This window comes from Pangasianodon hypophthalmus, chromosome 1 (assembly GCF_027358585.1).
Source record: "Pangasianodon hypophthalmus isolate fPanHyp1 chromosome 1, fPanHyp1.pri, whole genome shotgun sequence".
Lineage (NCBI taxonomy): Eukaryota > Metazoa > Chordata > Actinopteri > Siluriformes > Pangasiidae > Pangasianodon > Pangasianodon hypophthalmus.
In genome coordinates, this window is record NC_069710.1 from 18,968,457 (window position 1) to 18,992,478 (window position 24,022).

Here is a 24,022-nt window from a genome sequence, read left to right on the forward strand (position 1 = left end):
ACAACCTTACTTCCAACTTCCTGCCCTGCTCATATGTATCATCACTTCTACCATCCAACCAACCTGCAATCTTAATCTGTTATCATTCTTGCACTCACTTTAGGTCTTTGCCTTCTGTAGGAACGTAACAACTTACTATAACTGCTGGGCTGCTTTACTGGTGTTACACATCTCACTTGACACTTTAGCCTGATTAGAGTTTTTCTAAGAAATTGAAAATGGTTGACTGCTGACTTGGCAATCCAAGTCCATCTCTTCCCACCACCTTCAGGGATTTTTTTTATGGATGCTTCAATCAGTGCTGCTCCACCTCTGCTACCTGCTCAGGCTTTCCTCCACCTCTCTCTTCTCTTCCTGTTCTGCTGCTGCTTTCAGTAACCTTCATCTGGCCATGCTTAAATTTTTTTAAAAAAAAAACCTGAACTAATGGTTCAGGTTTACAAAAATGTGATGTCAGTCATAGATACCAACAGTTTGTGCTTAAAAAAAAGTTCATTCCAGAAGAGTACACTGAAGTGCTGCACGACATTGCACACTGCTATCTATCACCATTATATCCTGCAGAAAATGAAAACAGACTCGTGTACCAACTGGTGATAAACATGTGGATAAAGACTAGAGGGTCCCTAAATTGTGGCCTCAGACATTTCCATCCAAAACAAACATGCTGAACATCCCATTCCAGGTTTATTCCCCCCTTTGTGGTTCTGGGAAGTTTTTCCACTAGATTTTAGAGTGTGGCTGTGGGGATTTGCCCATTCAGCCACAAGAGCATTAGTGAGTTGAGGCACTGATGTTGGGTGAGGAGGTCTGGGGTGCAGTCAGCGTTCCAGTGGTGTTCAGTGGGGTTGAGGTCAGGACTCTGTGCAGGCCACTCGAGTTCTTCCACACAAACCTTGGCAAATCATGTCTTCATGGATCTCGCTTTGTGCATGAGGGCTTTTGTCATGCTGGGACATGTTTGAGCCTCTTAGTTCCAGTGAAGGGAAATGTTACAGCATACACAGACATTCTATACAATTGTGTGCTTTCAAGTTTGTGGTGACAGTTTGGGAAGAACCACTTATGGGTATGATGGTCAGGTGCCCACAAACTTTTGGCCATGTAGTGTATATAAACAGAAGGCATAGGTGTATATAAGGTGAACTTTCATTCATTCATTTGTTCATTCTGTTTAGATTAACACACTAGGGTAATCAGGTTCAGCATCTTTCTCCTTTTTTACTTGCCTACTCTCTTGGTACAACTCCGTTCTGAACTTACATGTGTGATGTTGCCCTACCAAAGACCAAAGGGGAACTGCTGATGAAAATGCAAACTCCAAAACCTGCATTTCAGTTTAGTTGCAATGCTGCCAGCATAAATCTTTCACTTCCACTGGAGCTGAAATACTACAGAAATAAACACATGCACTGTTTATGCATAGAAATGCAAATAGCTATTAATTAGGCAACATAGTTTTAAAATACTTCAGTGCATTTCGGAATGTAGTGAGTTCTTTAATATTAACTCACAGAAAACTCATTTTTTATAAATAACTGGACAACACTGGTTACTATAATAGGTAGTCTGTTATTATTTTGTGTCTGTCATATTTGCATCCAACACCTTATGCTAGCAAGATTTATGAGGAACCCAGAAACAGCAGGTTTGCCTTTCAGTGATCCAAATGAAGCTAAGTACTCAACCATACAATCCAAAGTACTCTTGAAGAACCCTTTTTTTAAGAGTATAAAGCTGTATTAATCATGTTAACTTTTAATGTCAAAGGACAGTACAGTACAGGGACACTTTGATAGCTGTGCCTTTCAATCTGCAGTGGTAAATTAAAAAGGAACAAAAAAAATATTCATGTTGTGATTGTGCACAGAAGATTCATTTTCGTCATTGCTATTCTGAGAATTTTAAAATTATCGGTGGACGGCCTAGGCTTACGTTCTCTCTTCTACTGGAATTATGTCTAGTAATGAACTACAATTACCAGTAACCTACTGTAAAGTTGACGGTAAAGTTTTGCAGTGTTGTGACTCACATATTACATTAATACCCCTGAATTTATTAAAACACCTACAGGAAACTCATCTGGAAACTCTCTGTAAGGCTTTAGTCAATAATAAATGATGTTTGCTATACTTGTTATTTGCACATTCCAGACTTCAGCAGTATCAATACAATCACCAAGATCAGTATTGGAATAAAGATCATGAAACAATATGTCATGCAGCACAAGACATGATGGTGAGTGATTAATATACTTGAACTTGTATATTATGCATCAAAATTTAGTATAAAAATATTCAGAATTGCTTCCTGTCTGATCTTGTGTATTAACTCTAATGTGTCCTGTAAACACTGCAGTGAGATTTGGTCCCCTGTCCCCCTGAGGTGCAGATGGAGTTAGTGTGTGAGGTTTTCTCTTGTCTCTTCCAACACACTGTCTGCTGTCTCCTTCACAGGACTCTGCTGTGTCTCTGCTTTCTCAGTGTCCGACTCATCACTGATGTCTTCTCCAGCATTGAGTCTCTGAAGCTCTTTGGGGTCCAGGCCGTAGTGACACACCGTGCTGGATCTGCCACACACCTCTCCCTCGTTCAGAGACAGGACCTCGATGCCTCCGGAGCTCGCCTCTCCATCCTTCCTCTCGGACAGGAAGGTCCTCTGGAGCATCAGCTTCTTCATGGTGTGGCACTTGTATCTGAGCACAGGGCTCGAGCTGGATTTTGGCCGATCATTTGCCTGCTCTTCAAAGATGACGCATGTGCCCAGGGCGTCCTCGTATTCCCCGGCGAACACATAGCGGCCCACCTGCAGCATGGGCTGCTCACTGCTCATGCCCACCATCTTACACACACCGCCGCGCTTACACAACACATCCGAGTCGATCACTCCGGAGAGCTCGGCCACAACCAGCTGCTCCTCTTCCTCCCACTCGTCCTCCATCCCTCACTTTCACCCAGTAACTCTACATGCCATACTCCTGCTGAATTCCCCCCTTCTCTCTTAGCGGGTCCTGTAAAGTGTGCTAACGCGTGTTTTCTTCCCCACCTATATTCTGACTATCCCCGCCTCCTGCACTAGGATTGGCTATTGGGTATTTTTTTTTACGTCACCGAACAGCCGAAGGTCCAATTGACGCCTGCTGTAGTTGTCAGGTTTGCATGATAGAGCAGTGCATTGACCAATCAGAAACAAAAATCTACAGAAAGGGGCAGAAAAATGAAAATTAAAACACCTAAGTTTTTCTTGTTGAACGACTGCAACTGATTATTCAAGCAGAACTTAACAAAACACACCATATAATATGACTGAATTAAATAATTATATCAGAATTATTTAATATCTTGGATAATGAATAGCAACATCTACACAGTGCTAATCGGTTAAATTATTATTAATTGAAATTTCTTGATAATGATGTAAGGCAAATTACATTAAATATACATAAATATATTTAATATTTTATTTAAAATAAACATCTCGCAGTAACTAGTCAACGAAGTAAAAAGCCGATTGTAGCGTCATCACTTCATGAGCCAATCCTCTCGTAGAAGGCGGGATTTGTCTCAAAACGGGTGGGGAAAGCACACGCGCTGGTGGTGTCGCGTGAAGTCTGCGACGGAAGTAGTTCATATTGGTCTTCCTGCGGACCAACGTGCTCCAGAAATATTCACGTGTGGTTCGTGCTGTGGTGACGGAGTTTATACCGTTTCCTAGTACAAAACAGCAGCGTTAATTCCGACACAGTCCTGGGCATCGGGATAAATCAGGAACACAGCAGAGGTGAGTGAATAAACAAGTGCTGCTCGTTTAAAGTAACAAATAACAGCACACGGTCAGTCTGAGGTAGCAAAATGCTAGTTACACGATCAGCTAAGAGAGCTTTTCTATGATTAATCCTCATATTGAGCTTAAAGAAAGATTCCATAGAGTGATCACAGTGAAGTGTATACATACAGTTTTGTAGATAGCTTAAGAAATTAATTTGATATTTGATTTCTTTATGATAAGGCTGAAAGGCATGCTTATCATGCTGCATGGGGGAGCTAGCTGCAATTCCTCTGTCAACCAATTCAAGAAACTTCTTGTTTTATTTATTTCTTTGTGACATGACTGTTAGGCTTGGGTGTTTTTAAAGGGTTAAATGAGAATAAGTGCAGAATTTTAGCATATTGCCATTAATAAAGATGAACACTATAATGCTGGATAAGTTCATTCATTCTCTGTAGAGGTGTAAATTTAAAATGCACACAGCTGAATCTGTGTTTTTAAACATACACCTTAATATTATGCCAATTTTTCCTGAAACTGCCTTCTTGTCCTCAGGGGTTATTTCAGTACAGCTGTGCAGGATCAGTCATGGGGAGGAAGTTTGATCCCACCACCAAGGTGAAGCGTGGACCTGGACGGAAAGCCAGGAAGCAGAAAGGCGCAGAGACCGAGCTGACCAAGCTTTTAGTGGATGGTATGATAAAAAGCTCATTGCACACAGATGTAGAGAACAAACACAGATACTGTTCAATTACTAAACACCGTAAAGAGTGAGATGTTCGCAATGTCATGCCAGTTTTGCAGGTAGATCTGTGATGTGGTGATTTTCAGTGTTGGTTTTGTTAATGAAAACCTAAGATGAAAAGTGTTTAATCGCCTTCTTTCACTGGCCTTTCTTCACTCCCTTTCACTCAGAATATATGATGAAATGTGATGACATTTTCCTCAAGAAATAAGAAAAGAAAAATGTCAGAAAGTGCAGCCTTTTTGACCGGTACAACATGTTAAAGTGTTTTATCCACTAGGAATTAATAGCTTTTTCTATAATGTACATTTTGTTTGAACAATATAATACTAGCTACCTGCGTCCACTGCAGAACTTTCATTTGCATCAAAAAAGGAGAAGGAGAAAGGCTTTAGTAAGCTTGTAAAGGGAATGGCCATTTCTAAAATGATTTGGCTTTCCATCTAAGAAGCAATTAAAACTTTGTTACGGCATTCATTTTTTTTTATTCTGGAAACCTAACATATTGAAAATTTGAGGGGGGATAAAGGCTAACACGTTTAGATTTCATTGACTAAAACTGTTCAGTTTAGTTAAACTAGACTAAAACTAACAATAACCATAATAATGAAAACATGACTAAAACTGTTTTATATTTTCATCTGTCTAAACTCACAATTATTTTTTTATATAATTATTAATTATATTTTCAACTCAAAAAAAGGTTGAAAACATGTGCTTGGCTGGCTTCACATGTCTCGGAGAAAGCGTGTGTTCGACTTCACCTTCCCTGGTTGGAAGCTGGTGTATTTTGCGGAGAGCTGGCTGGTGGGTGGGAATTGGCAGGCGATCAAAACAAAAAAGGAAAAAAGAAACAAAAGTGTAGTAGTGTGCCAGATAAAAAAAAGTGTAGTAGTGTGCCAAAAATAATGATCTTGTTTACACGTGGACATGTCATGCATGATTCTGAGTATCAGGATCCGAATTGCAATCATGCACGAGAAAATGCAGATGGAAATTGCACATAACGCGTCTAAAATTGATTTGGTCTGAGACCCATTTGAATAGAGTTATAGATCCATTATGCCATATTCCTGTGGTCCATAACCTTCATGTCTGCAATAGCATAATCATGAGAACCATGTATCATTGTTGTACATAAGAAAATAATTACTTTCAAGCAATTTGGACAAATAAACAGCAAACTAATAACAGAAACATCTTTATAGGAATATCTAAACATATGACCAGTGCAGCCAGAGTTAGAGGATGATTTCAGATGAATGTCTCCTAAAGATGATGTCTTCTAAAGATCTACACTTTCCGCTGAGTTTACGGAAATTAAAAATGCTGCTTGTTAAGTGTAATGATTTGATTTGCATATTACATGTGGAAAAATTGTAATCAGGATACTATTCAAATACAACACGCAAGAAATGGCCAGCTGTACACGGGGTCTTTGGAGAAAATATATACAGAGATGTCTGAGATGCCGATTTCTTTGGGAAAATTGCATGAAGCGAAAATGTTTTGTAATTTGTTTCTAATTGTTTCAGAGGATGAGCCTAAAAAACTGTCTAGCAGAGCCAGAAAACGGTAAGATACTTTTCTTCTCGTCACCTCTTATGTTATGAAGCGGTCCGTTAGTTGTTATTATTTGTACTGTCAGATTGCTTTATTGATTTGCTGAATGTCTGCAGTGCTGTGAAGAGAGCACAGGGGGCCACTGCACACACGGAAGAAAAACAGCCCAAGAAAGGTACAAATTACTGAAATGTAATTGCATGAACAATTTTCTCCTCTTTAAGAAATGACAAATTGTGCATTCATCTGAACAAAATTAACGTTCCTTGTTCATCGTTTGTAGGATTCTCTGATGACAACAGCGAATGGCTGACACCAGCAAAGCGAAAGCGCAAAATTGACCATTCAGAAGGGGACGAGGACAGCGACAGCCAGTGGGAGGAAGAGGAAGATGATGATGATGAAGTAGAGGATATAGAGGAAGGAGAAAAAGAACAAGTTGAGGCAGATGATGATGATGATGATGATGACGACGATGATATGGTCGATGACTATGGAGCGATGGAAGATAGCAGTGAAGGAGAAGAACAGGAGGAGGCAGGCAGTGATGGAGAGGAGGTGTGTAAAATGTTCTCAAAGTAAAGTGGCAGATTTCTGAAGTGGCAAAACAAAATTTGCAACTTTAAAGTTTGTATGATTTTTCCACAGCTGCTACCTATTGAACGAGCTGCCAGGAAACAGAAAAAACGTCAGGAAGCCGCAGAACAGGAGAGTGAAGACGAGGATGATGATGATGATGAGGAGGAGGAGGAGGAAGATGAAAAAATGGATGATGATGAGGAGGAGGAGGAAGAAGAGGACACAGTGCAGGCGAATATTGACCACATGGACAGGTTTAAACTGCCTAATGCAAAGGAGCGAGAGAAGGAGGGTGAGTCATAGTCACTAGCTGCATGATATTTGAAAAAAGAAAAAAAAAAAAAAAAAACAGCACACAATAGCCTTGTGAACTGGTTCCATCTTTGCTCTTGTGTCTGGTGTAGGACTTTTGCCTCTAGACCTGCAGAGCATCCACCAGAGGATCAAAGACAACGTGGATGTGCTCTCCCACTTCAGTGAGAAGAGAGAGGAGGGGAGGGAGCGAGCAGAGTACCTCTCGCTGCTGAAGTCAGATCTCTGCACGTACTACAGCTACAACGACTTCCTCATGAGCAATCTCATGGAGCTGTTTCCACTCGCTGAGGTGTGTGTCCGTGTGTGTGTGTGTGTGTGTGTGTGAGAGAAAGTCAAATCCATTTCTTTAGGCATTAAAGTTGAGAGAAGTTACATAACATTCAGTTGTAGTTTTAGTAAAAGACTTGGCTGTTTCACTTTGCCTTCTTTGTTTTGTTTGCTGCAAGGCCTTAAATCTGGCACAGGGAGTAATGCTAGAAAAAAAAAAAAAAAAAAAATATATATATATATATATATATATATATATATATATATATATATATATATATATATATATATATATATATATATACCCTTAACTTTGGATACGTAAATATTTTGTCAAAAGTGTTACAAAATGGACAGCTCTTTCAGTAAGACATTTGAGGCTGTCAACTTGTGTAGTCTTTGTGATGACTACGGTTGTTACAGTGTCATTTTTAGTGATGGTGTTTGATTGGACAGAATTTTTTTCAAAATAGAGATTACAGTGCATTTCCATTGCTTTTTTTGGCTCAGCGTGCCACCTTTCCTCACAGCCATTTTCACATCTTTTAACAAGGTGATAAATACTGACAATGTTAGAGATTTCATGGAAAAAGTCATTCTCAAAAAATATCTTTATGATTGGACTAGTTTTACATGGAGAAGTGGGGTAATGTATTAATAACCTGAGTATCTCTGGGATTTTAGTCCCGCCCGAATTTGTCATGTCAGTCATTTTTATAAACTGCATGTGTATGCATTTGCAAAGATTACTTTGTATTTTACCTTCTAAAAAAGACCAGTAGAAATAACCCCAGGTAATATATATATATCCCATCCGAATTGAAATGTTAGAAAAGATTCCATCGTATTGTATGCGAAAAAAGGTTTTGCACTTTTCCTTCATTCCAGGAAGCATTCTTTTCCATCTCCCACTGAAGCCAAAACGAAACAGAGTGACAGCTGTGTTTAAATGGCAAAACAGTCAAATATAGACAGTGTTTAAAATGACTTGTCAGAGAAGCGACACTTCAGAAGTTTTGTGTATGTTACTGAGATCCTAGCACAGGTACAGCCTACATACTTGTTATGGTCATGTGACCTGCTAATGAACAGCTTGCACAGCCACAAGCTCTACAACAAGTGCTTTTAATAGATCAAAAAGGTCAAAACATAGAAGGCATAGCGTGACAACCATGCATACATCACAAAAACACTGATTTATACAGAGATTGCTTTTGGATAATATTTTTGATTGTTTAGGCTTAAAGCTTGACGTTCCTGTTATAGTACCACCCATCTGCCTCCTCTCTCATGAGTGGCTATGCTAACAGGATAGAGGAACCTGCTGTCAGAGTCTGAAGGGGTAGATGGACACACCCACTGCCTCTATATGTACTGACAGCACATCACTAAATATGAAGTGGTTTCATAAGTGATTTTTGTGCTTCACTTTTAGAGTGTTAAAAGAAGCAGGAAGTGTATTGATTGTCTCTTGCGTGATGTGGTGTGCGGTGTGTGTCTATATTTGCAATTCAGCTCATAGATTTTCTGGAGGCCAATGAAGTTCAGAGACCTGTCACCATTAGGACCAACACCCTTAAAACCAGGAGGAGAGACTTGGCTCAGGTAAAGGATCTATAAAGCGACCTATATTTCCAACTCAGAATGTATGCGGAAAATAAACGTGTAACAATTTCTGTTCACACAGGCTCTGATCAATAGGGGTGTAAATCTGGATCCTTTGGGGAAGTGGTCTAAAGTGGGCCTGGTCATCTTTGATTCCTCCGTTCCCATAGGTTAGTCTTGTAGGGATTGGGATAAATTAAGTGGTCACAGGGATATCACTCAGGTTTAGCTGCTAACATATTCCAAGTTGTAAAGGGGTTTAATGTAGTAATTTATTTTCCCTTTTGTTTTTTCCCCCTCAGGTGCAACTCCTGAGTATCTAGCTGGGCACTACATGCTGCAGGGAGCTTCGTCACTGCTCCCTGTAATGGCGCTCTCTCCCCAGGAGGGGGAGTCTGTTCTGGACATGAGTGCGGCTCCTGGGGGAAAGACCACATATATGGGTTAGAACATTCATGCTTTATCATGCTTCATAAGAAGACTTCTGATTTAGTCTAATTCTGTGTAGATTAAAAAATTAATCTTTTATATTTAAAGGTAGGTACTTTTTTTTTTTTATTTACGAGGTATATAATCTCAACCTGCTCATAAACATTTACAGTTATATGGTGAAAAAAAATCAATATCAGATCATATCCATAAATACTTCTGACTGTGTATTTTTGAGCAATTGTTATAGGATTTATATATAATGCTAAGACATGTAGCTAGAGAAATGCTTACCTGAGCTTGGGATCGAATCCTTTTCCTGAATTGTGATTACGTGTCTTCCAGCCCAGCTGATGAGAAACACAGGAGTGATAGTTGCTAACGATGCCAGTGCTGAGAGGTTGAAAAGTGTTGTGGGAAACATCCATCGCCTGGGAATCACCAACACCATCATCTGTAACTATGATGGCAGACAGTTTCCCAAGGTCTGCTTCCACTCCCTGTCCAGCCATTACCTTTTAATACTCGCTCATTTTTGCGAACTCTCTCCTTCCTTTCTGTTATGACTTCCTTTTTTGCTTATTCTTTCTCCAAATTTCTGTTTGTTTTCCTGATAATATATTTGTTGCACATTACCTTTTGTTTTGGATGTTGCTTGTTGTGTCTTTCTAAACTATGTAGTTTTCTTGTGAATGGTAGGTGATGGGAGGTTTTGACAGAGTGTTGTTGGACGCTCCTTGCTCAGGTACAGGGGTCATCTCCAAAGATCCAGCAGTGAAAACTAGCAAGGTATTAGTTGGATGATTATTATTATTATTATTATCATTATTATTATTTATTAGGTTCATAGTTGTGTACTATTCATGAACATTGTATCAGTTCTGTTTATGATGAGTAATTTGTCATTGGTCAAAATGAGACACTGAAACACACTGTATTTTATGCCATGAATATGTCTAATGTTGCCTAACCTGACACAGATTTTGCATGAGAAACATAAATTGTTTTAAAGCTTGCTGCAATCAAGTTTGTGATGTTTCACATAATGTAGTTGCTTAGTATGTTATTATTGAAAAGTTAGTACCAGGTATTGACAGATACTTATCATTTAAAATGGCTTTGGATTGGTGCATTGCAAGAAATAATGTCTCATGATTTGGAACCCTCATTATTTCTGCCCCATTGGAACAGCTGGTGCTTTTACTTTTCCAACATTTTCCATCATTTCATTTTTTTTTTAATTTGGGGGAAATTTAAATGATCATATCAGCTATTACATATTAGGTTTTAATGCTGCTCGAAGAGCATGCAATGAACTCACAATGTACAGCATTTTCCATTTTGAGTATGAAAGAAACACATTTGCCTTGAATAATTGCTTATCCCTCTGCCTATTAGGACAATTCCGATATTCTGCGCTCAGCTCATCTACAGAAGGAGCTGATTCTGGCTGCCATCGACTCAGTCAATGCTGACTCTCAGACGGGTGGTTATCTTGTCTACTGCACCTGCTCTATTACGGTAAGCTTTTTAATACACAAGGCAAACTAATGAAAGAAAAGAATTCTTCAATTCAGTTCTCAGATTTTTCAGTTTGTTATGCACTTAGGAGATTTGTGGCATGTAGGTTTCATCCTTCTATAGTTTCTTCAAAAACAACCTAAAATTTAATAATTTGTTACATAATTGAATTAGAATAACTAGGGCTGCACAGTATATCGTACTTTGTGATTTTATTCAGCATAATTAACTGAGGTATTGATGATTGATGCTAAAATCAACTAATTTTCTAACATTAGATGAGCTTGCCATTCATACATTTTAACAAATTGGTTATATATTGTGATGAGATGATTAGTGAACTGAACAGGTGGTTGAAACGCCAGCTATGCGTTTTTTGATTTGTTAACCCATTATTAGGGTTACACTATAATACTTGGTGAAATAAAATAAACAGCAAAAGAAAACTTTATATTCAATTAAAAATTACAATTAAATTAAAATTGCAAAGCAGTGATTTAGCAGCATGCTAAACAATAGCACAATGTGTAATTATGAAGTTGCACACACACGGAAAAACTGTGACAAAAGGTTGTGTATTGTAGGTGGAAGAGAACGAGTGGGTTGTGGATTATGCCCTAAAGAAGAGAAATGTAAAACTGGTTCCCACAGGATTGGACTTTGGCAAAGAAGGCTTCACCAGGTACTGTAGCTATATATTTGATGTTCCAGCAAGAACACGCACTGGTCTTCTAAAATCACAGTGAATAAGGAATTTAACATATTTCATATTTAAAATTGTCAATGTCTTCTTCACAGATTTAAAGAGCGACGTTTCCACCCTTCACTTAAGCTGTCTCGAAGGTTCTACCCACATTCCCACAACATGGATGGCTTCTTTGTGGCAAAGCTGAAGAAGTTCTCTAACACCATTCCCACTGCACCCGCAGGTAACCGTAAGAAGGATGATGCATGCTCAATTTTAGACTAATAGGTTTATTCGTCTTTTCTCATTATTTTAATTGTCTTTTGCTCTGCAGAAGAGAACGAAAACGCCAGCAAAACAGAAACACCTGCTACATCAGAGGACAAAAACTCGAAACCAGAGTCTAAGCAACAGAGCAAAGGTACACAAGGAAAAGCCAGAGAGACTAAGCAACAATCAAAACCAACTAGCAACAGCAAAACCGAAAGCCCCATTGCCAAGAAAAAGCCAGTGGTAAAAGGTAAAAAATTAAAGGATGAAGGTCCCAAAAAGAAATTGGCGAAAATGGATGAACAGAATTCAAAGGAAGTCAAGACCAAAGAAAAGCTCAAAGTCCTAAAAGTGGACAAAGACATAACAAATGAGTCTGTGACTGTGAAAGCAGAGGGAAGCTTGCTTAAGAAGAAGACAAACAAAAAGAATCAGAAGAATCTCTTTCAAAGAAGGAAGAATAAAATGGGGAAAAACAAATTTAAGAAGTTAAAAAATGTGCTGAAGCAACAGGAGGCTGGACAGTAGAATGGAGCTTTTATAACGAAACAAGAAAACTTCCTTAAGACATTGTGTATACTTGTGGACTTTAATGTCTTCTAGGATGTGCTATACCTTGAACTTTTATTTACTATTCCTGTCAAAACCAAGCATAAATATACTGGAAACAACATGTGAATAAATTGTCTTGGTTTACTTGTAAGAATAATGGTTTAAGAATAAGATGTTCTGCCTTACCTTCTTGGAAAAATATTGTGTGGAAACATGCATTTTTAATTCTGGATTTAAAATTTATATTAGGTTCTTTACAATTTTTATGTAGCCATGTTACATTGGCAAAATAAACTTTGATACAAATGAGGCTGGATATTTGGCTAAAAACAGCTATAGTTGTGTGGATCCTGTCATGCTTTTAAACATTAAAATGCATCTAAAACCATCTAGCACACTGTCTACAGGCATTGTTAATAGAAAATGTAGTCAAGCTGTGAGTACCTCAGTTTTAGCCTTTGCTCTTGCTTTGGTGACTGGATTTATCAGGTATAAATCATAGTGAAGGTTATATAACTGTGAACAAACCACAAGCATTTTAGGTACTTAAAGCAAATGACTCGGCACTGTATCACAGGCCCCATGCAGCAATATTGGAATAGCTTTAAAAATAATAAAACCACTAATATTCACTGGCATAGAATGGCAGCTGTGGTTAACCAGTGATGCTAAGAAAACTTAAAATGTCTGCCACTCCAATCAGTATCGTAGTGCAGTGACCTGAGGTAAAGACAGGAGACCTGATAAAAGTACAGAAATGAGAAATATAGCAAGTCTAGACTGACAAACCAAAACTTGTGTTTATTGGTTAATGATAGATGGCAGCTCCAGAGCATAAGACATTTTACTGTGTTTAAGCAAGCACATAAAGTCAGCTCCAGAAGTAAAATTTTCTCCAAGGATTTACAACAACAAAAAACTATTTGACCAAAAGTATGTGGACACTGAACATCACACCATATATGAGCTTGGTGGCCATCCCATTCCAAACCCATGGGCATTAATATGGAGTTGTCCCCGCTTTAAGGCTATAACCGCCTCCACTCTTCTGGAAAGGCCTACAAGATTTTGATGTGTGTCTGTGGGAATTTGTGCCCATTCATACTTGGAGAACCTACGTCATGAGGAACTGACCCGCCTTAGGATTGACTGGAAAGGTGTTCTGAAATGATCACTACATTCACACCACTACGAGAGGCAACATTAACATTGTAGACCCTAAAGAAGGTGCATGGTGTCGCCCAGGTACCTGTTGTGGGCCAGTGCGTCCTGAATTGGCAGACTGTCCAACTCCATGAAAGGAGAACAACAGTGTGTTTTGGCATTAACAAAAAAAGTCCACCTGTGCCCTGCCAAACTTTACCTAGATTTGGGATACCTCTTCCAGATGCCAGTCTCTGTGGCACCATAGTGCACCAATGTGCCATCGTGGTAGATAAATTGCTCTCAGTCTCAGCACATGGCGGGAACTCTGGTAACTGGTAAGAAGAATTTGAGGGTTCAGTAGACCACTCTTAGTTCCAGCTGGTTAACTTTCTTTACTCTCACAGGGGGGGCTCCACAGTCTACTGGCCTCTGTGGCACATCACTACCCCACAGCCACTGAGGGGGGTGTCTGTGGTGATTATCACTCTCAGATGGGTCACTGCTTCCAGGTAGACCTCTTTAATGAGGAAAAAAACTGAAATCTCCATCTAGAGCAGAGCTTGTGAGAGTTAGAGCTTGTGCCCCTCTTGTCAAGACAAGAACTCATCTCTGGTTATGTTATTTGAGGTTTAGCCGAAATTTCTTTAAATCCAACAGACCCAAGGTGACTACTGTTGCAGCTGTGGTTAACAATGCTAGCATCCTCAGCAGGAGCTGGATCTGCACATAGTTAACTGCCCAAATCTGACTGGTGAGCATGGTAATGTGTATCAAATTTCTGTGGTCGGCCTTCAGTGCCCCCTTGATGCTCAGTGTCACATGCAGTTGCTTGCCTTGCCTCTCTTGGAGTAACACCTTTGGACATGTACTACAATTCCATTAGAAAAAATAGTAATTTTCAGTAGATTACTTTTTCCTTTAATCAGTAGTGTAGCCAGAAATATAAATTTAGGTGTGACAGTGGCGATGCAAGATGTGCCACAACTAAAGGCTAATAGGAATTCTGGCTATTTTCAGTGAGTCAGTCAGCTCAGCTTATCAATAAGAACCAACTCTTTAATCTGATGAACAGCTCCCACTATTTTTGCTTTGCCTTTTTTTTTTTTTTTTTTGCTTTGCTTTTTTTGCTTTGCCTTTTTCATCTTTGCCTAGTGATCACCTAAACCATTCAATAAAATCTTATTGTACTTTCTGATTCACCAAAAACATTATACTTTGCATTCTGTTTGTTTACATCTTTTTAAAATAATTGTAAAATCAGCATTGCTGTAATGACTGCTGATTGCTGCTGTATTGACAAATATGCATTCTGGCATTGATATTATTGTGCCAGATGTGCATCTTTCATTAAAATACTGGCATATATCCAGCCAGCTCAAAGAGTTGAATTGTTCGTGAACTATGAACCACTGTAAAGCACAAAGTTAATGGGCAAAACTCAATTAGATGTATGAAAGCCCAAAGCTAGTCTTCACAATGACATCAAGAAAACAACAGTGTGACTTCATTCATTCACATTATCCAAGTCAAAAAATGAGCATGTTTAAAGTTAATGTACACATTATGCACAAAGCAGCAGTGGACAGCAATGGAGTGTTGAGGAAGGCTAGGTTCCCCCACCACATCCTCACCACTTCTTATAGAAGCGCCAGCCTGCAGTGGATAGTGAAGACAGGGGAGAACATCATGGGAGTCTCTCTGCCTACAATATAGGACACATACCACAAACACTGCCTCAGTAAAACCACCGGAATAGTGGCTGATCCCTCTCATCCCTCCCATAAACTCTTCATACCTCTGCTATCCGACAGAAGACACAAGTGTCCAGGTTAAGTCCAGCAGATTCTGGAGCAGATTCCTCCCACGAGCTGTAAGGAGCCTCAATAATAATCTGCCTGCTGCTCACCTACTTCAGAATTAATGGAAACAACCCCATCACACACTAGCCATTTTAACCATTAACCACCTCGTCTCCTCATCTTGTTTCCTCTCACTACTGCATAGGAATGAATATTGCTTATCAAATACTGCACTGTTGCTTTATTTCTGTAACTCAGGAACTTCTATGCTGCTAGTGGAGATTATGCCCTACTCACTGCACACCATCCACTACACCATTTTGTTGGGTGCTGTATTTATTGTGTTGAATCATTGTTTATATTTATTGTACTGTCCACTTTATTGTATTTATTGTATTGTTTATTATATGCTGACACTTTGTCTCCCTCAATTTTTGCACTTTGTGTTTTCAGTTGTGTACACTACTATCTGTGACCTCTGTAATGTTGCATCAAGGCCTTGGAGAAGGCTATTTCATTCTACTGTATACTTGTATATGGCAGGTAACCTCAGTAGATCTAACCAAAGAAATACTCACTTGTCTAAACTGTTCTCTGCGCACATTTTAAAGATGTTAGGAAATCTTTATAGTTTGTTGACATTCCTGCCAAGTTTAATGTGTGTCGCACAAAATCACCTGCAAATCAGCTAATGGTTTTATAATGTTTGAAAACGAAACATACAATTGATCAGAATGTTTTTGTCAGACATATTTCACTGTACTGGCTGCAGATACTGTAGCACACTAAAAAACACACAACCTTTTAAATGGCACACATTGCTCTTCCTAATGCTTATAGAGGTCCCTTATTAAAATATTAACTTCAAAATAAGTTGAAAGGGTAAGAACTCTAAGGGAGCAGGTATGCAGAACATACAGAAAAGACACCGCCTGCAAGAACACGCAAGTATCCCACTGATGCTGTTGCTGTTAGGTGACTTCTGATTAGAACAATCCATCGAGCCCAGTACAGGAATTTAAAAAAACTCCATTCTTTTTTCCTGACTGGAACACGTGGGGTCTGATGGGGTCATTGTGGGTCTTATGTGGCTCTGTCTAAACTGTCAATGCGGTATGAACAGTAACCTGCATTTTGCGGCTGACTTCGCATTAACCCTGCTGACATCTGACCGCAGCTCATTCATCGAGTCTAATAGAGGCTTGTGATGGGTTCGTTTAGCAAATGATGAACTCCCGCCACGAGCCTCACTTTTCCCGCCATTCACCGCAATCACCATGGCAACAAACGCAGTCAATCACTTTCAGTGGATGCGTCCAGTGTCTCTACTGTGAAGCGAAATTTCTCTCCTGGAGAAAACATGCTAATCACTGCTCATTGTTCCAACATGAGCACAGAGTGTGGGCAAAGCTTTGATTTTAATTACAGTGCTGTAGAATCACGCACAGGAGATAATGGAGCATCGTGCTAAAGGCGTTCAGACCTGTGGCTAATGGAGTTTAGATTTTCCTCCTCTCAGTCCGACCGAGCACTATTGCAAGTAGTTAATTACAACAATCTTCAGCATACAAATATGATTGAAAAGGTGTGTAGGGGTGTGTGCGCGTAGGGGGGCTGAAGCCTACGTATCGTACAGATCACAAATGCACTCACACACACATTATTGTACTAACAGCCCATTTTGACTCATGCTCATTTTTATTCATTTAACATGGCCTCATTGCTCTATTATGAAAGACTTTAACTATTACTGAATATTGTGGAGGTGGTTCTCCTGTAGTCATTTTTGCTCAAAAATGATTTTTTTTTCACAGTTGTGTATCCTTTAATTTTATTATTTTATTGGTTTATATCATATAGATGTGATTTAGACAGAAATTTAAAATTTCCCAAGCTCAGCCATGCAACTCAGCCAGGTGCTCCCTAATGAACATAGTGCACATTCGCCTGATTGGAACCTAACCTATTAACAGGTGCAGTGGGTTCCTATACTTAACCATATCTATATGGCTATCAGTGATGTAAATTAATTACTTCACTTAATTGGACTCTCGTTAAGTGCTGGAGGTCAAAGTTTGCACAAATGTCTGCTACAAATTGCAGTTGTGCAGTGAAGTGTTTTACCTCAAATCAATACTCTCTCCAGAGTGCTATTAACAGTTCAAACATTGCTACTAATGACAGCATTTTTCATAACTGAATATTGAAAATAATGATGGTTGATTGGTCTTCATGCTAAACTCATAAATGAAAACCCACAGCATGACATTATATTACAGTAAAAAAAATACACAGAAGCAAAAATTTATGCTGACATGTCAAATCTGTTTTCTTTTAGAGGTTTAAAATCTATATTGTCATGGATATACTGTGGTATAGTCTGCTTCATACAAAGTGTGTAAAATGATTGTCTAATTAAATATAAAATACAAATTTTTATAAATTCCTTAGTCAAGGTTCCTCTGAGCAGTTTAGAGAAAAAGGTTTTAGGGTGAAACTCTTAGTTAGGTACTTGCAGTGCCACTTAGAAGAACTCTTACTGATGGGATTCTTTGTGAAAATGGACCCTGGTTATACCCACCAGGTATTTGTTCTAGGACCACTTTACTGTGTGTGTGTGTGTGTGTATGTATGTGTGTGTGTACATTAAGATGAAGTCATTACTTTGAGTGTTGTGCCACAGCTTGGCCAGACAAGATCACCACCTTTGCGGGCCCCTCTATCCCTCCCTTGCTTTCTGTCCGTTACTTGTTCTTTCTTTCCCTGTAACTCAAAGCTTTTTTACTCAAAAATTTTATTTTCAACTTTGTGCTCTCCTGCCCTTCAGTAGGTCTCTTGTCCTCTCCTCCACCTGCACACTAACACAGAAATGATCCAGCCCACACACATCCATGCATGACACCTTTCCACTTTTTTTTATTGTCCCTGCCCACAGAGCTGGAACACACACACATATCTATACACACTTCACCTTCGCCGCACTCTCTCTCTCGCTCTGAGGTGAGGCTCGAGTGCATTCCAGCAGCCTCTTGTCATCCCTTCATATTTTATATTTCATCTCATCCCTCTGTTCGCCCACCTGTCCTCCTACTCACATTTTCTCTTTTGTCTTTCACTTTCACTCTTTCTCTCACTCGAGTGACAACCCAAGAGAGCTACATGGGCCAATTACTCTTCCGCAGTCTTGTTGAGGGTCTAATGTAAAGTATGGGTACCTGCTTCTGTCAACCACTGGCAAAACGTCATTGCAGAATAGAGTATAGCTGTGAGAGTTAAGTGTGTGTGTGCATGCAATTGCTGTTATGGGAAAATAAGCAAACGTTATAAACAGTTTTTTTTTTACTCCCAGTACTTTGAAATGATTAAATTGACTACCTCTGTGTGTCCTCACCAAAGGCAGGACCTGTGGAATGTTGATGAACTTCTCCTTGGAAACAATAAAGCATGGTTAATAGTGTTGAGAGCAGTAATATCTGACAGCAGAGTGTAGGTATGAAAATGGGTTTGCGCAGTTGGCCAGCAGTGGCAGCAGCTGTCTGCAGAGCAGAGCTATTCTTCACTAGGAGAGAGAGAGGGAGACAGGGTACACAACCGTAAAAACACCAACCTGATCAAACAGCAGAGCCATTCACTGAACTCAAGCTGCTTTACAAAGCCAGAGATGTGTATGTGTGTCTTTGTGGTCTATATACACCCATAAAATTGTGTGTTGATGTGTTATACTGGCATCTATGAATATCTTAATTTATATATTATAGTTTGTTTATGAGTGAGTTGCCATATCTTATATATTGTGTGTGTGTGTGTGTGTGTGTGTGTGTGTATGCTTAAGTGTTTGCCTGCGCTGCATGAGTGTTGGCTCTCCCCGTGTTCTCAGAGGCTGAGGGGGAGCTGCAAGCAGATGGCACTGGCAGACTGTTACTCTTAGAGAGAAAAACCCTAGGAACAACAGAAAAGGGTAAAAAAAATACAGTAAAGAATAGAGAAAAGGTTTAGACACAGAGAAGGAAAAATAATGAATATTCACCACTGACAGCAGATTAGAAACGGGCCACTTGGACATACCATGCTCTCACGAGAAAGGTGAAACTATTTTTTACCGTAAGCTACAGGAATTTTTGGATTTTCTCTGTTGATATAAACCTGGCACAAATGCTGAGTATATCAGCTTATGTTTTCAGTTATGTTGCATTGAAACTCAAAAAGTTTCAAAAAGAAAAAAAAATTACAAAGGCTTTGATTTGCAAATATCTAGAGGAGGGAAAAGCATTAAAGACATGCTGGCATTTGTTCAGCAGTCATAACCCTGCTCCAGGATGGGGCATGTTTGGCAACCAGAGCATAGCCCGGCAAACAGAGGGAAGTTAAAAAGCGACAATGGTCAGATGAGGAATGAAAAAGGAAAGGGTGACATCATTTTGGAAGGAAAAGAGGACCAACTCTTGTTGTGTGTTAATGTGTGTTTGTTCAAGCATGGGTCCATATAAAAGGGTCAAGGTGCTCTTTCAAAAAGATGTGGACACACATGCTGGCAGCATCCACCAGACAGACCGACCTGATATCACATAACTTCTCTGTAGCCATTCCATCACCTGCAGAATGAAAAGGCAATGACGAGGTGTGTGGATTTGTGTGTCTGTGTTTGAGAGGAGGCAAAAGTGTGTGTCTGGGGGAGTGGTCAGAGTTAATACACATCCCATCCTCATATAGGAGACACTATTGACACACTTCTCCAACTTACACACACACACCACAGAGCTCACACTATAAATCAAGGTCTGAGTGAGAGAGCAAGCGCAAAGGAGGAGGAGAGAAAAGGATGCTCATAGCAGGTGCCAAATATTGAGGGAGAAGAGAGCAAGAGAATCAGACGGAGAGTGAGGATGGAGCAGAGCTCTCACTGAACATTCAGCCACAGGTTTTCATACAGTCAGTCTCTGGTAAGTAACTCTTTTGTAATTTTGTAAGAAGAGTTTTCCAGAATTTCATCTTCCTCTCACTATAAATACTTACCTTTAGTATATAATAAACTAATGCATTGCTATATATTTTGTAACCTGTACATTTATATTCATATAATATACATTGCTGTATGTATATCCATACATACAGTATGGATATACATGGATATATAATATACATTGCTGTATATATTTTTTTAAATGTTACTATAACTGTAGCTACAGGTACATCTGTTTACAAATTCCATGCCAAGGCAGCAATTAGAAATTACACACTACTACTAAATTACACTACTATGGTAGTGAATATAAATCTTTTCTGTGTTTTTAATATTCACAGTATTTTTCTAGATTTTTAACAAAAATCTTTTTTTCATGTGAGCCCTAGCAAAGAAGGCAGCACAATACTTACCAGCAACAACATTCAGTCACAGGACATAAGAAATAACCATTGTAACAGCACTGCGAAACAAATAAAAACATGAGCAATCATACTTAAACAATTCTTTCACAAATAATTTTAAAAGCTGATCATGAGATTAAACTGCTGAAGTTTTAGATGTTTCTGTGAGTCTGTCTATGATGATGGGGTGCTGTAACTAAATGTTTTAAATTAATTTAAATGTATTGTATTCCTTTAGGTTTCTAATAGTCTGTGTGTTTGGGCTCGTGTGTCTCTGCTGCATGATGCTTTGCTCTGCTGTTCTGGCAGTGCTGCTCCTACTGGCACCACTGAAACCCGGCCACAGCCGAAGCCTGCACACCCCTGACCGGGCCATGCAGGTAGGCAGACTCACTCATCTCTGCTGGCCATGAGATGTAGAGAAACATTAAAGCATAACTAGAATGTACATGCTGTCTAATTATGGATGTTACTTAAGGACGGCCATTTTAGAACTAAGACTAAGGCCACTGCTTAGTAGTTCGCCAGTTGGAATCATGACATAAAAAGCTGTTTCATTCCTGTTCCCTATTAAAGGTCATTGAGCAGTTCCTTGAGCGTTACAATGACCTTTTGACCCTAGATGACCTGGATAATCTCACCAGTGACCAATCAGAAGAGCCGGTACAGGTCTTTAATTCTGGCTTAAAAGTTGCAGAAAATCCCAAATGGATTGACATACCTGTGCAGAATGAAAACTCCTGGGTCCGCCTCCTCAAGGGAGCTCTGGCCAATCAAAAGCGAGCTTTGTCAGACCGGTCTCGGAGGGGTTGGAACCGAGGGTGCTTTGGCCTGAAGCTAGACCGAATCGGATCTATGAGCGGCCTCGGCTGCTAATGACAGCGAGAGGGACAGAGCAATCTGAGATGGCTTCTAAGCATCAAGTAGACGTTCCTCACAGTGACAGTCTACAGCCAGTTATTCTCATCTGTATGGTGATGTTCTCATACAGTTTCTTTCACTCCATTTTCACTGTTCACAGTCTTTGAGGTGATATGTTCCCATACTGTATTGTAAATTGTTTATTATAAAGTGCTGTTACATTTTAGTGATTCTAGTTTTGTCTATACTGTGATGGTAGAGGAGTGAAAATATGTTTTGTGTACTTTTGTTTATGTGTTGTTAGATAATACAAACATATTGTATTTGATCATAGTGAATCATGGGACTATATTTCATACTAATATATATCATATATTGGACTACCTATGAACTGTATTTCAGACTGTTTTGAAGGATATGCATGAGCAAAACTAACACAGTTCAACTTTATGTTTGTGTATATTTGGCATGAATAAAATGGTTAAATGTGTTAAGGATCTGCATTGTTCTTTGCATCATAATTTGTTTAAGCAGTGAAACTTTTCACAGTTGTAAAGATCTCATGTCTCTATTTCTATGCCCACACTGTAGTCAAAGGGAAATTTTACCATCTAATCACCTTTTTCTGCCTTATTTTTATGATAATAATAAACTTTCTAGGGGATGCCAGTGCTTCCACTCCATCAAAACTGTGAGAAAGTGTGGAAATATTTTTGGGTAACTAGCACAATTTTTTCAGCAAAGCCACACTAATTTAGCCTTTAGTCCAAAAAGACTGGAATTCAGACCGCATCATTCAATAATGAGCTGTTCATTCCATACTAATGTGCATCAGTGATGTATTTCACGGTACACATATTTTTAGTGCTGATATATCCACAAGCACTGTGTTTCTCATTAGATACCGGGTGAAAAAAATTCTTTTTTCATTTCTTGCCAGTAATTCTTTTCACTGTGCATGCTTGTGTAGGCTCAAGGATTATGGATATATTCATCTCTGTTAAATCCTTTACATATCAGCACTAAATGTCACTCAGGCTCACTCCTGTCTTTTAGTCACTGCGTGTAGAACTGCATTAAATATCCAGTCACGTCAGATCCCCTCTCCATACCCCAGGCAGGCCTGCTTTTTTTTATATGATTGGCAGTCTCATGTGAGGAGATTCTAGGGGAGTGAGACCTGACTAATAACCTCGCTGCTCAATAAATTGTTAGCTGAAATATAAATATGCAAATATTTCTTTACTTCTTTAATGAAATATATAATCAACATTGATATGGATTTTTCCTTATATCCACCACTTTTCTCCACTCTCTAGGATGCCACAATTACCTTGTAAAGACTTGCTATAATTTAAGCTGACATCTCACTGTATTTTTACAATTCATTGTTTGATACATTTAACTTGATTGAATGACAAGATGAAGCTGAATAATTAACTGTGTACAATAGCCAGTTACCACGTTCAGTACAACACTGCTGTTAAAACCAGACCCTATTATGAGGACAGACTACTGAAATGCTCAACCTGTCTGTTTAATAATGCTATTGCACTACTGAACATCTTCCTAAACTGCAGAAGTCTCATAGATTCAGTCTTTATTGAGACACCTTTCATATAATTATCAGTAAATAGCCATAATCACGAATTAGTTCACCAGTTAAATAAGATGAAAGTATTCCCAGTGATATTGAGATTTAATTGTGCTATACCAAGGTTACAGTTTTAAACGGATTACTCACTTTAAGCGGAGCAAATGTGACTAACACTAAGTTCACCTTCGCCTGTCAGTGAGGAGGTGTAAGATTTCTTCCCCCATAAAATTGCTGTTGTGACTTTATTACATTATATAAGTCCATTAAAATAAAATCCCTGGAATGATTGGGTACAAGAGTAGGGGAACTGCAATAAACAGTATACCACTACTTATTTCTGATAAAATAATGAAATATGTATTATAAGTAAAAATAAAAATACTTCACTGTTCTGGTTGATTTTGCCTCATTAACAGGATTGTAATGCTTAGGAATGACCATTTCCCATTCTCTTGCTTTGTACACTGCTGTGATGTGGTTAACTTTCAGATTTAATTACATTTCTTAAATGAAAGACATAATTATTTCATTAAAAGGTAGAAGACATTTAGGCATTGAGGTAGCGTTTGTGAAATTGACTCTGTATCTCCTTAAAAACCTCAACCAAAGTAGAGATCTTCTTTGAGCTATTACCTAAATATTCCATCAACCTTTTGATTAATGTATTTTATCATAAGAAAGGTCCGAATGGTCTATAGTTGTTCACTCCTTGTGTAATTTAGACATTTACTAATAGCCACTTTTGAAATCAGAATATTCCACAGTATTAAGACCTAAATGCAGTTTCTGTTACCATTAGGTGGCACAATTTCTAAATTTCCAAACCACTCCAATCCTGTCTGGTCTGCTCAGGGTGCACTTTAACCATGGCAAGACGCTGAACTCTGAGCTCCTGTCCACATAATATAGATAACGAACACATGGCTTCAGAACTAACAGTTAATCTATAACACACT

General features: G+C 38.9%; 3 protein-coding genes and 1 non-coding gene across 4 annotated transcripts; 3 read left to right on the forward strand and 1 right to left on the reverse strand.

Annotated features, from left to right (window-relative positions):
* Positions 1 to 1,742: 1,742 nt before the first annotated feature.
* On the reverse strand, positions 1,743 to 3,057 carry gtf3c6 (general transcription factor IIIC, polypeptide 6, alpha). The gene has a single exon (XM_026926504.3). It carries the CDS (start codon positions 2,938 to 2,940, stop codon positions 2,398 to 2,400), a length of 543 nt encoding a protein of 180 aa, XP_026782305.1. The 5' UTR covers positions 2,941 to 3,057; the 3' UTR covers positions 1,743 to 2,397.
* Positions 3,058 to 3,595: 538 nt separating this feature from the next.
* nop2 (NOP2 nucleolar protein homolog (yeast)) lies at positions 3,596 to 12,694 on the forward strand. Its single transcript, XM_026926502.3, has 16 exons — positions 3,596 to 3,780; positions 4,324 to 4,462; positions 6,049 to 6,088; positions 6,193 to 6,251; positions 6,360 to 6,634; positions 6,725 to 6,947; positions 7,060 to 7,259; positions 8,753 to 8,842; positions 8,925 to 9,012; positions 9,145 to 9,285; positions 9,617 to 9,756; positions 9,971 to 10,060; positions 10,670 to 10,792; positions 11,377 to 11,474; positions 11,591 to 11,721; positions 11,812 to 12,694. The coding sequence occupies exons 2-16, from the start codon at positions 4,357 to 4,359 to the stop codon at positions 12,273 to 12,275; spliced, it is 2,268 nt and encodes a 755-aa protein (XP_026782303.3). The 5' UTR covers positions 3,596 to 3,780; positions 4,324 to 4,356; the 3' UTR covers positions 12,276 to 12,694.
* LOC113534245 (small nucleolar RNA SNORA29) lies at positions 8,491 to 8,629 on the forward strand. The gene has a single exon (XR_003403485.2). It is a non-coding gene; the product is annotated as a small nucleolar RNA SNORA29 (small nucleolar RNA).
* A 7,258-nt stretch (positions 12,695 to 19,952) lies between the features above and the next one.
* nppcl (natriuretic peptide C-like) lies at positions 19,953 to 21,966 on the forward strand. Its single transcript, XM_026926694.3, has 3 exons — positions 19,953 to 20,184; positions 20,847 to 20,988; positions 21,185 to 21,966. Exons 2-3 carry the CDS (start codon positions 20,890 to 20,892, stop codon positions 21,482 to 21,484), a joined length of 399 nt encoding a protein of 132 aa, XP_026782495.1. The 5' UTR covers positions 19,953 to 20,184; positions 20,847 to 20,889; the 3' UTR covers positions 21,485 to 21,966.
* The last annotated feature ends 2,056 nt before the right edge of the window (positions 21,967 to 24,022 follow it).